Consider the following 14,003-nt stretch of genomic DNA (forward strand, 5'->3'; position numbering starts at 1 on the left):
CTAAATTCTTTGAAAAATTTTACTTATTCAAGTTTTATCAAAATTTGTAACAAATGTAGGCATGTTTGTGAAATTAAGGCTATTTCAAGTTTGTTAACACTGTAACTCGCATGTGCATGTTCCAATGATAATTTTTAACTCTTATGTTTGTACAATATTAGGTCAATCTTTTGAAGGTGGCTATTGAAAGTTTTAAAATAAATAATTTTTGCATTAATATAAACAAAAAGTTTAGTTTCCAATGTAAGCACTATGAAGTCACATTCTGTAAATGAGAGTAACTGGTAGAATAAAGAAGAAGCAGAAGTCCTAATATTCTGGTATATATATATCTCCTCCTTCTTGGCTGAAGATGAGCACATTTCTCATTTCCTATGAACTGAAAAGATGACAATAAAATCCAATCCTTGCAGTAGAAAGTCAGCCACACACACACACACGTCATGGGCAAGTTGGGTCTAATGCAGATAACCCTCTTCTTCTCTCAGCATATAAGAGTGGCACATGCAACAGAGAAGTCTAATAGATTAGAGCTTCAAAGAAATGAGCATCAACTGCAAGACTATGATTTGAAGTTAAAGAGACTAAATTATTTAGAGAACTGCTTATAGTATGTAAAAGCTGAGTTAGCATTTCAAGTTGATCTATGATATAAAGTTATCCAAAAGGCCAAATATATTTGTTTCATTTATTTCTTAATGACACTGTTTATTATATTAAATACAGTACGGCATAAAAAATGTTCTAGCTTAAAGATGTTAAAATTATGTTTTTCTAAATTAAGGTTCTAAATTTAAATAACTTTTGAATGAACTTCTGTTATTTATTTTTAAAAAAACAACACTTTTTATATACATAGAATTAATTTTTATTTAAAAAAAAAAGTAACACTGGTGATATTTCAGAACAAGTATGACAGTTACAAACAAAATATTTCTCAATCTTCTTTTCCAAAAAAAAATATGTCTACACTAAATTTTGTTTACATCAAAAGTTATGTCCTGCAAGACTTTCAAACACATTATGAAGTTCAAAGAAAATCTGGTATGTTGTTCTCATTTTCCACATGATAAACAATGTCAGCCAGAGCATAGTCTACATGGGCTTGTTCAGCAACTTCAGATATCTGTGAGAAACAGAATCATTAGCAGCCTACATAATAGTCTAATTTGTACATGATACTTAAAGGTTATCACAGGAACTAAAAATCTCAAGTCCATAGGACTACCAACCATTTAAATAAATTATCAGAAAGAATTGTGCACATTTGATACAATAGGCTCACATTGTTAGAAACAAATTAACTATGTCGGTTTTCTCCATCTGGCAAGGGAAATAGAAAAAATGGAAGACTACAAAATTCCATATGAAATACTTACTGCCTTGTAGTCTAGACCTTTGGGTGGATATTTGAATTTTGGACCAAAATTAGCTGTGACCTAAACAGAAAACATTCAATAAAACATAATTAATAACGGAAAGTACAAATTCTACATAGATAGTTTGCAATACAAAGTCAGAAACAACTTTTACAGCCATCCCTCATTTAATCAGCACCTAAAATTTGCTTTCATTTACACTGTATTATCAAACATTTTAGTGCTAAAAAAATTGCTAAGACCTCCTCAGCCATCTAATAACAGTTCTTAAAACATTATGACCTACACTAAAATGTAGCCTTAACTCAATTCTCTGACTTTTGAGACAGAAGGAGCCATATACATGAGGTTGACATATTAGTGAAAGACTAAAGCTATTTCAGTGGAAGATTGGTGAATTGAACAGATGAATGCTTTTTGAGTCTTTCACAATAACAAAAGTTATAAAAATGGTGGTAGATACAAATCTCAGATCTCTAAGTTTAAGTTTGGAAAGATGCTAACTACGCCTACAATTTGGAGAGTTGTTATCATAACTTTGAAAGTGAATTGATCTAAAGGAGATAATGTAGAGAAATCACAGTTAATTTGAACAAAAAAATACATTTCATTAGGTGAGAAACTTTTCAGACACGCAGTGCAGCTAAATAGTAGTTACTTTATTTTCAGCTTCATCAATCAATCACCAAGCCAATTAATATGATAACTAAATCCTTTAAAAGTAAAGTTAATTCAGTTGTTATTAAGTAAGAAATAAAAGCATACAAACTAACAGAGGCATTCTTGAAGAGAGATAGAGCTGGATAATAAAGTCCTTCAAACACATCACTGAAGGCCACACCAGCACTTTGACCATTTTTGTACATGATCATCTGTGAAGGACATCAGATATTACTTATTACTTTGACCATTTATGTACATGAAGAATATGAAATGTTAAACTACAGGAGTAAATCAAGAAACACCACATCACAAGAATTTAGGAAAGTGACTCTAACCCTCCCAAACTGATCCAGCCAATAACCAGTTGGGAAATGTCTTCTCAAATAAAAGTTGAATGCAACAGTTTCCTTTCATTTATACCTATATACTTTAAGTAGTTGAAAGTGTGGTCTGACTTCTGAAATTCCTTACAGATAACATCAAATGACATGAAGCTCTGACAGAGTATTTTGTGGTACTTTAAAAACATTTTCCAAGTGATTAAAGTGCAGTGAAAGAGAACCATTCTCAAGTGTTCTTAATTCTGAAAGCAGGGGGTCTATACAAATAAGCATTAGCAAAAACCAATTCACATTTAACCTCGTGGGAGCAAGAATGGGAAATGATGTGGAAGGGGAAAAAAAAAATAACCTAAATTTGTGGATTGCAGTCATTTGAGCCATCTGGACTAATGAGACATTTACTAATATGTTACTGTGTGACTGATCAGTAATTTGTCACAAAACAAATCTAACTTTACAAAACACTGTAGACCACAGATTGACTGTATCTTTAAGTGTCACAAATCATTATGGCAATGTAGCAGTATTTTGTAATGAAGATTCCAGTCACAAACTCAGGTCAAAAGTCACCAGACCAGGCTTACCTGACATGACATGCTTATAGCTTAGGAAATGTGCTGGCTATGACATCGTCTTGACAACAAAAGTAAAGTAATAGTAAACTAACTCACCTTACTTCCTTTGGCTGGCTTAAGAGTTTTCTCTGTTTCACTCACATTATCCTTATCTTCAAAGTAAAGGTGACTTTTAAACTTGACTAGAGGCTGAAACAAACAGATCACATTCAATAAAGATTAGAGAAACACTGATGTACAAGCACTTTGCTTATTACAAGATTGACAACAACAAAAGATGACCTCAGCTTTACAGCTTTAATATGGAGAAATGAGTTATGTGATCTCTACAGCAAATGATCAGTGGGGATTGTTACATGCATTTTTATTTTCCAAAATTGAAAGTTTTGTTGTCATTCATTTAAAGTATAGATAACTATTAGACACTCATGATAATGTAAACTAAGATTGGCTTTAAAAAAAAAACAACTAATTTTTTTAATGTCATTTAATATAGGTTTTGTATTTGAAAGTAGCTTAAGATATAGTTAAAATTTGTCACTATAAGAATGAATAACAGACTTAGCATTTAACTAGAAGTGTTAAGGCACAGTGGAAAACACTCTGGTCATTAAGTAGGCATTGAAGTATTGAGAACAGATTGTAAAAATAATTTGTTCATTCAAATTAGTAGGTCATGTATAATACATCAAAATATAAGCCATGTCTCTTAACACATTTGGATGAAGTGATGATTAAAGGGAGTAGAGTAGGAAAGCAATAAAAAAAAAAAAAAAAAAGCTAGAACATCACACAACTATTTCTCATCTAAACTAAACAAAACAAGATTACAAAGAGAGTTTGTGTTACACAAACTCAGAGGCGGCTCCCGTCGAAGTCGGATCCCTGTCGGATCTGCATATTCGCAAATAATATTCAAGAGGTGATTTAATTTTGATGTAAAATGTTTTACACGTTTCGGATGTTTCTTCAGAGTTGAAGATAATTACTTCCTAGTCCAAACCTCCCGCAGGACGACGGGGGATGGGAGCGGGCAGGGTTTGAACCCTGGGCCATCCATAAATCTGAACGACAGTCCAGCGCGCAAACCGCACGACCAGGCAGACATCCGATGGTCAAAAGAAATAATGTTTCAAAGATTCATTTGCCTTAAATTTAAATTTAAATTTAATAAAAAAAAGTAGATTAGTTTTAGTATATTAAAACATTACAATATTGATCAAAACGTTTGGAAATGAAAATCTACACTTTTTTTTTACACTTTAAGTTTAGAAATTGAAATTCTACATCTTAATCTAGTCTATTTGAGTCTAAACTAGATCTAGAAATTCTAGATCTAGACTCTAAAATAATTTTAATTAGAATATAAATCCAGATCTAGATATACTGTAATAAAAATCTAGATCTAGTTTTAAAAATCTAGATTAGATCTAAATCAAGATATCATTCCTTTTTTAAACGCGAGTCACATAACGAGGCTTAATAAACATTACTATACCGAGTTCTTTTTTCATTTCATTTGAAGAATTAATTCCATATAACGTCAGAGGGAAAAAAAAACACTACGTCACACGGCCTAGCTAGACTAAAAATCGCCTTCATCTATAAGAGCCATTTATCGAGTGTTCATAGACTTTGGTGCACCGAGTGCGTTCTTTAAGCATTTCATTTAAAGAATTCATTCCATATGACGTCAAAGGAAAAAAAACACTACGTCACACGGCCTAGCTAGAATAAAAATCGCCTTCATCATTACGAGCCTTTTATCGAGTGTTCATAGACATTGGTGCACCGAGTGCGTTCTTTTAGCATTTCATTTAAAGAATTCATTCCATATGACGTCAAAGGAAAAATAAAACACTACGTCACAAGGCCTAGCTAGACTAAAAATCACCTTTATCAACACGAGCCATTTCTCGAGTGTTCATAGACATTGGTGCACCGAGTGCGTTCTTGTAGCATTTCATTTAAAGAATTCATTCCATGTGACGTCAAAGGAAAAAAAACACTACGTCACACGGCATAGTTAGACTAAAATATGTTTTCATTAATACAAGCAATTTTTTCGAGGGTTAATAGACATTGGTGCACCGAGTGCGTTCTTTTAACATTACATTTAAAGAGTCCATTCATATGACGTCAAAGAAAAAAAATCCATTACCTCACAATAGGCTAGTACCGGTACCATAAAAAAAAATGTCTTTATTTACACGAGATATTTAACGAGGGTTCATAGACATTGGTGCACTGAGTTCTAATAGATATTATTTAAAAAGGATCAAAGCCACATTGTTTTTGCGTTTTGTCTGTCAGTCGGTCTGTCCGTTATCTTGATATAAAAAAACAACTAAAAGTTATTAAAAATTGATTAACCTTTATTTTACGTTTCAAAACATCGCAATAATTTTTAGGTATGAACACAATTGAAAAGTTTATATAATAGATTGTTCCGGATGTTTGTATAAATAGTAAAAGAAAAAGAGAATTTCAGATAAATGTAATACCGTTAATTAAATTTTTTGGATGGTCTCGTATAAAAATTAGATGTACTACAGCCACGTGGAGAGATTTTCATACCTTACTTTGGTGTTTGGATTCTGTTTTCCTTAAAAATCGGAACATAATATTAACGATAATTAGATTTTTTAATGTTTTAGGTAGAAAGTTCTAAGATCTAAAGATAGATGCAACATCTGCAAAAAAGTATGCACCATGAAACAGAAAGCCATTCAATGTGACACCTGCGATGAATGGTACCATGCATCATGTCTCCATATGAATACACCTGTGTATTATGCCTTAGGCAACAAAGATGCATCATGGCACTGTGTACCGTGTGGGTTACCTCAGTTTACATCAGGACTGTTTGATTCCTTTGATGCAGACACTTCTAACCCATACAACATCCTAAACACCATCCCAAACCAAACTCACCAACCACTAGCCAGATCCACTCCTGTTAAACCTAAATCTACTAAAATTAATACAACAGCCTCACTAAACAAACCTACTAAAGAAGTAACACCAAAATACCTTAAAACCTTAATAATAAATTTTCAAAGCATTAGGAACAAAACAGCAGATTTAGAAATTTTATTAGAATGTGAGAAACCAGACATAATTGCAGGCACAGAAACTTGGCTACATCCTGAAATTTATAATGCAGAAATTTTCAATAGTAATTATGAAATTTTTAGAAAAGATAGGGCTGATAATCATGGAGGAGTTCTTTTAGCAATAAAAAACACTCTTATAGCAGAAGAAATTACCTTACCTAACTCAAAAAATATAGAATCAACATTTTGTAAAATTAATACCACCTCAACATCCCTAATAATAGGCAGCATTTACAGACCACCAAATTCTAGTTTAGAATACATGCAGGAACTATGTAATCAGATTACGACACTTAAAGAGACAAATAAAAATGCAGTTTTTTGGATTATGGGTGATTTCAACCTACCTGATATAAATTGGAAAACACTAACCATAGATAAACACCAAAACCTTAAGGACATAAATGAGCTTTTCATAGAAACTTTACACAACCTAAGTTTAGATCAAATCATTAAAAAGCCAACTAGATTAAACAACACATTAGATCTCTTCTTAACCAACAGACCTGGATTAGTAGTTGATTATGATATTATCCCTGGTCTATCAGACCATGAGATCATAAAAATACACAGTCAGATAAAAGCAGTAGCCAATATAAAACCCAAAAGAAAAATCTTACTCTGGAATAAATGTAACCTAACACAACTACACCAAGCTGCATTAAACTTTCAACAAACATTCTTATTAGAAAAAGACATTAACCAACCAGTCGATGACCTCTGGAATTTCATTAAAAACCATCTTAAAAGCATTATAGAAAATCAAATACCAACTAAATACACATCAAACAAAATAAATAAATGCTGGTTTAATAATAGACTAAAGAAGCTTTGTAAACAGAAGGAAAACCTATATAGAAAATTTAAAGAAACTAATGCAGAAAGAGTTTACAAAAAGTATATAAAAATTAAACACTTAACCCAAAAAGTAAGCAGACAGCTGCAGAGTGAATACATAAACAATGTAATATCTAAAGACAACAACAAAAACCTATGGTCATACATTAAGTCTAAGAAAATGGAAACAACAGGCGTAGCGCCATTAAAAGATGAACATAACATAATACATAATGATAATGAAACTAAAGCAAACATTCTAAACAAATACTTTGCATCAGCATTCTCAGCCCCAGGAGACAAAGACATATTACTGAATTTGAACCAAGTAGACAACATAGAAGATATAGTAGTACAAGAAAATGGAATTCAAAAACTATTAGCCAACACCAAACCAAATAAAGCTTCTGGACCTGATGGTATTCCAGCTAGATTACTCAAAGAACTAAGTAATGAGCTAGCTCCAGTGTTCAAAATACTCTTTCAGGCTTCACTTAACCAGGGCAGAGTACCAAAGGACTGGAAAGAAGCTAATGTCACCCCCCTATTTAAAAAAGGAGAAAAATCTGACCCAGGAAACTACAGACCAGTATCACTTACCAGCATCACATGTAAAATCCTAGAACACATAATATGTAGCAACATCATAAACCACTTAGACAAACATAATGTCCTCACACCATACCAACATGGCTTTAGGAAATATAGATCATGTGAAACACAACTAATAGGACTAATTGATGATTTTTCAAAAGGTTTAGATAATAGTGAACAAATAGATGCTATCTTACTAGATTTTTCTAAGGCTTTTGACAAAGTTCACCACCATAGTTTGCTTAAAAAATTAAAATATTTCGGCATTAATGGTCCACTGCATCAGTGGATTAAAGACTTTCTGATAGGGAGAGAACAAACTGTAATAATAAATGGCTCTAAATCAACACCAATAACAGTAAACTCAGGTGTACCTCAAGGAACAGTCTTGGGTCCACTACTATTTTTAATTTACATAAATGATTTACCAAATTGCATTACTTCAGGAACAAAAGTCAGATTATTTGCAGACGATTGCATAATATATAGAACAATAAAAACAACACAAGACACAGATATTTTACAAAGAGAATTAGATGAATTACAGAAATGGGAATCAAATTGGAGCATGTCTTTCCACCCAGAAAAATGTCAGTTGTTAAGAGTAACAAAAAAACTGAAACAAATTAATTCCACTTATCTTATTCATGGCAAACCAGTAACACAGACTAAAAATGCAAAATACCTAGGTGTTATAATAAATGAAAAACTGTCATGGAATCCACATATTGATGAAACTACAAAAAAATCAAACAAAGCATTAGGATTTATTAAAAGAAATTTCTATAAATCAAATAAGAACATAAAACTAAAATGTTATTTAACCTTGGTTAGGCCAATAATAGAATATGCATCCTCTGTTTGGGACCCCTCAACTCAAGAAAACATTAAGAAACTAGAACAGACACAAAATAGAGCAGTGCGATTCATAACAAACGAATATTCACATTTGACTAGAGTAACACCTTTATTAAAATCACTAAATTTTGAAAGCCTTCAGGACAGAAGGCTCAAAAGTAAAGTAGCAATAATACATAAAACACTGAACCATAATCTTCAAATACAAAAACAAAATTTAATAAAATACTCTGAAAGACACAAAGACAAAGGCACATTCCTCGTCCCATATGCTAGGACAAATTTGTACAAATACTCCTTCTTCCCTAGTGCTATTAGAGCATGGAATGGGTTGCCTGAGCTAGCCAGGAAAACCAGTGACTTGGCAGAATTTAAGTCATTGGTTAATATGCATGACTAAATGCATGACGCGTAGGACGTAATCATCTTCTTTTTTGAAGTAACGTCTGTATTATATAAGATAAGATAAAGTTAAATGTACTGTAAGAGAGTAGTGAGTTAAAATATTTTTCATAAAAATCCGTAAAAACATTATTTCGTAAATGAGAAGATTATTTGTTTATTAATTAGAAGAGGGAGTTCAAACAATTATTTGGCGTTAGTAGATTTTTAAATAAATTCGGAAATTTCTGGCGACGATTTGTAAGAAACAAAATCCGGAACTTTCTTTATCGATTACAAAACTTCTATGTTATGTTTTACAAGAAAATTAAATGTCTAAAAAGTAATTTTCAGTAATCAATTCTACTTAATTACTTTTTTTAAAAGCCTTATGCGATTTCAAACAATCATTAGGCATAATTCATGTTTTATAAAACAATATCCGGAACATTTTTACACTTAATGAAATATAAGTCAGTATAGAGATTATGATTTAGCATTAATATGCTATTTACATAAAAAACGGAACAACATATTATTGATAATGTGTTTTTGCAACGTTTAAGCATGGAAATTGAATGTAATATAAGTTAGAAGAGCAAACAAACATTTGTTGGCGTTGATTAGTTTTGCACAAAAAAATCCGGAACAATCAATTTTAGATACTTAAAACTATTGAGATGTTATGGGAGGAACATTAAAGGGTAAATCAGATTTTCAATAGCTTTTAGAGTTCTAGTTTTTTAAATCTAATCGTGACGGACAGACCGACCAACAGACAAAACGCACAAAAATAAGCTTCTTTTATTCGGATGGGGGCACTAAACAAAAAATAAATAAAATCTGATTTTTAAAAAAAGTTTAAGGAATTGGTTTAGCACCTGATCATGTTGCGACGTTACGCTACTGCACGAAAATCGCTGCATAAAAAGTCCATTTAAAAAAATGTGCGTGATATTTACATACAAAGTGCATTATTAGCCTTTATAAACAAACAGAAATGTATTCTTTTAATTTTAGCAGCTAGTTGACCAGAAAAAACGTCTTTAACTATTATTTGTATTTGTTGTAAACATTTCCTGTACATTTTAAAAATATATTTGACTTAGTGATACTGAAAATACACAAAAATTGTCCATCTTTGTTAGCATATTGTAACATTGCCTCCCTTACATTTACGTAATTGTTTTAGAATTGGTGTATTTTTATGAAAAAATCGCTTGCATAATTAATTTTATAAATTAAACGGTTTGCTTTTAGAAAACCAAAAGTAGCCGTTGCACCTAAACTTTTCAAGCCGGATTTAATGATGAAATAATATTTTTCATATCTCTTCTAGTTTTCGAGATCTGAGTGTGACAGACGGACATTTTGCACAAACCTAATAGCGGCTTTTTCCCCTTACGGGGGCCGCTAAAAATTCATTGCTTCCATTTGTACCAGTACCACTAAGGTTAGGAAGTTCACTTTTAATTTGTTTCTTTCTTTTATTTTAAGATAAAAATGTTGGTCGTTCAAAATTAAAAAAAAAAAAAAACTCATAATCTGTTATAATTTTCTATAGAATTAACGCCTCTACAGTGTCCAGTTACTAAAAAAGACATAATACACAATCACAAAATACCTTTTTTTTTCTAAGAATATTCTGTTAGCCTGCTTTGCAGCAAATAAAAAATTAAACACTAGACTGCAAATAATAATTCTGTGTGTATGTGTGTTATACTAAGTAAAGTAAAGTATCCCTTTCAGACCTTGTGATCTAAAGAGCATATGATGTAAAGGCCATATGTTTCCTAAGCCAACAAATAACAAGCCTGTCAAGTGGTCAGCACAATGACCAACTGTCTTGACTTTACCCACCTAATGTCAGGTACCCGCAGAATTGAATGGACTCGGGGGTGTCCTACAAATCCAGAAATTCAAAATCCCAAAAGCTTCACAGATACTCGAGCCCGAGACCCCCTTCAGCCTCCCTCCCAAAGTGTAGACGTAGATAGCATATCATATATATCAGCACGTAGATAGCATATCATATATATCAGCACGTAGATAGCATATCATATATATCAGCACGTAGATAGCATATCATATATATCAGCACGTAGATAGCATATCATATATATCAGCAAGTGTTACGTGCATCATCATGTTCTTTTGTTTGGTGTTGGGTTTTAGTCATGCACGTTTTGTTTGGTGTTGGGTTTTAGTCATGCACGTTTTGTTTGGTGTTGGGTTTTAGTCATGCACGTTTTGTTTGGTGTTGGGTTTTAGTCATGCACGTTTTGTTTGGTGGTGGGTTTTAGTCATGCACGTTTTGTTTGGTGTTGGGTTTTAGTCATGCACGTTTTGTTTGGTGGTGGGTTTTAGTCATGCACGTTTTGTTTGGTGTTGGGTTTTAGTCATGCATGTTTTGTTTGGTGGTGGGTTTTAGTCATGCACGTTTTGTTTGTTGTTGGGTTTAAGTCATGCACGTTTTGTTTGGTGGTGGGTTTTAGTCATGCACGTTTTGTTTGGTGGTGGGTTTTAGTCATGCACGTTTTGTTTGGTGGTGGGTTTAAGTCATGCACGTTTTGTTTGGTGTTGGGTTTAAGTCATGCACGTTTTGTTTGGTGTTGGGTTTTAGTCATGCACGTTTTGTTTGGTGGTGGCTTTTAGTCATGCACGTTTTGTTTGGTGTTGGGTTTTAGTCATGCACGTTTTGTTTCTAGAATATTTCTTTTTTTTTTTTTTTTTTTTTTTTACAAAAAAGCTTACACTCGATATTTTAGAGATACACCCATGACAGCTAGAATGATTTTTTGAGAACAAGTTTTAATATTATACTTTAAACAAAATAAACACAAACATCTATTTGTATCTATTATACTTATATATACTATATTTATATCTATACCAGTATATATCCATTTTATAACTTTTTGAAGTTTTCACAAATGACAACTATGAGGCTGAACTATTTTCATATTGATTTTTTTTTTGTTGCTATTTTTGTGTGCAATGAATTATCACCAGTCTATCTTTGATGCCTCAAACTGTATGTCCAAAGTTACACAATTACGTCATGTGTTGGGTCTCTTTTGTTTAATGAAAAAACATAAAAAATAAAAAAAATTTCTTGGAAATGAAAATCCGCTGATCAAGGCAGTAAGAATCAATACTAACTCATGTTGTATAGAGAGCCGGCAGTTAGATTGAACAATATGTGTTTCTAATCGATACTTTGTAAACTAAATACACTTCCAGTCTGTCAATATTGAGCTGCTTATAAACAAAATAGAAATCTAGAAAGAAGCACAAAGTCGTCCTACTCTTGATCATCCCGCACATATAAGGGAGGACTGGAGCAGTGGTGAAAACAAGACAAAATATATGACCACAATGATCAGAATGAAAGACTTGGGCCGTGTCCAGTGAAAGACATCAGGGCTACTCTCATGGCATTAAGACAAAGTTGAAACTGTAGTGCACATTTAGTTTCACAAACTTGTTTTTCCTTGAGTATCTTGACACCATTCAGTCAAGACTTGTGCGTTCTCTTTGAGCGTTTTGTTTCCTATACACCTAACGTTTATAGTAACTGGCTCCAATTAATATCGAGGAGATTGAAGTCATTATATTGTGTTTCATCCAATTGCTATTATATACTGTGTCAATGAACAGATACCTCTTCATTTAGAAGAACTACTTTTGTTTCATCTTGTTTTAAACAATGGTTCTAGATAGACATTGATGGTGACATTGGATTTTCAAAAGCGTCTTTTTTGTGTGTAGGTTGTTTTATTTTGAGAGCTAAGCGTATCAGAATGTTCCCAAGGAAAGGAAACAAATCTCTCAGAGTTGGAAGGTGTGAAACAAGAATGAGCAATTGAAATCTAAAGCTGATAACATTCTAATGTAGGTGTGTGTATGTTTCACTTCTAATGGATGTGTTTCACTTCTAATACATGTGTTTCACTTCTAATGCATGTGTTTCACTTCAAATGGATGTGTTTCACTTCTAATGCATGTGTTTCACTTCTAATGGATGTGTTTCACTTCTAATGCATGTGTTTCACTTCTAATGGATGTGTTTCACTTCTAATGCATGTGTTTCACTTCTAATGGATGTGTTTCACTTCTAATGGATGTGTTTCACTTCTAATGGATGTGTTTCACTTCTAATGCATGTGTTTCACTTCTAATGCATGTGTTTCACTTCTAATGCATGTGTTTCACTTCTAATGCATGTGTTTCACTTCTAATGGATGTGTTTCACTTCTAATGGACGTGTTTCACTTCTAATACATGTATTTCACTTCTAATGCATGTGTTTCACTTCAAATGGATGTGTTTCACTTCTAATGGATGTGTTTCACTTCAAATGCATGTGTTTCACTTCTAATGCATGTGTTTCACTTCTAATGCATGTGTTTCACTTCTAATGGACGTGTTTCACTTCTAATGGATGTGTTTCACTTCTAATGGATGTGTTTCACTTCTTATGGATGTGTTTCACTTCTAATGAATGTGTTTCACTTCTAATGGATGTGTTTCACTTCTAATGAATGTGTTTCACTTCTAATGGACGTGTTTCACTTCTAATGCATGTGTTTCACTTCTAATGCATGTGTTTCACTTCTAATGAATGTGTTTCACTTCTAATGGATGTGTTTCACTTCTAATGCATGTGTTTCACTTCTAATGCATGTGTTTCACTTCTAATGCATGTGTTTCACTTCTAATGCATGTGTTTCACTTCTAATGGACGTGTTTCACTTCTAATGGACGTGTTTCACTTCTAATGCATGTGTTTCACTTCTAATACATGTGTTTCACTTAAGGGCCAGCCGGAGTGCGTGTGCGTGTGAGAGAGGTCGCGCAATGTCTACCCACATGTGCGTGAGTGATTGCACTTACTGCGTACCAACGCTGCAGTAATGGCTTCGCCCATTATCTCTTCCAAACATATTGACCGAGCTGTCGGACGAAGCTTGCAATAAAGTGGAGGTCACTGATTGCTTCTGTAAATAAAACACTGAAACTAAACCTTACTTGACAAATTGGTGTGGAAAAAGGGGGGGGGGGGGATACCGCTGTCGTAGAAAATGATTGGACGTGGCATTCTTGAGGCCAGCGCTGCATACAATACAACTAAGTATTAATGACATGACAGATAGTCACATTTGGGCAAGTGAAATAGACAAGGAAGATAGGAGTTGAATTAACAAGCACTAGGTTGCCATAGAAACTAAACCAATTTAAATTAAAGTTATACAACGT

The 14,003-nt window shown here is 32.9% G+C and overlaps 1 protein-coding gene across 7 annotated transcripts in view; it reads right to left on the minus strand.

The window, feature by feature from the left end:
• Positions 1-876: 876 nt before the first annotated feature.
• LOC106064746 (set1/Ash2 histone methyltransferase complex subunit ASH2-like) overlaps positions 877-14,003 on the minus strand; it is a 51,006-nt gene continuing 37,879 nt past the window's right edge. For all 7 annotated transcript variants that reach the window (XM_013223358.2, XM_056019935.1, XM_056019931.1 and 4 more), the window contains exons 14-17: positions 3,055-3,147; positions 2,153-2,251; positions 1,380-1,439; positions 877-1,126 (exon numbers count right to left, since the gene is read on the minus strand). In XM_013223358.2, coding sequence (XP_013078812.1) covers positions 1,031-1,126; positions 1,380-1,439; positions 2,153-2,251; positions 3,055-3,147 — 348 coding nt within the window. In that variant the 3' untranslated portion in view covers positions 877-1,030. The remainder of the gene's footprint in view (positions 1,127-1,379; positions 1,440-2,152; positions 2,252-3,054; positions 3,148-14,003) is intronic.

This window comes from Biomphalaria glabrata, chromosome 2, assembly GCF_947242115.1.
Source record: "Biomphalaria glabrata chromosome 2, xgBioGlab47.1, whole genome shotgun sequence".
Classification (NCBI taxonomy): Eukaryota; Metazoa; Mollusca; class Gastropoda; family Planorbidae; genus Biomphalaria; species Biomphalaria glabrata.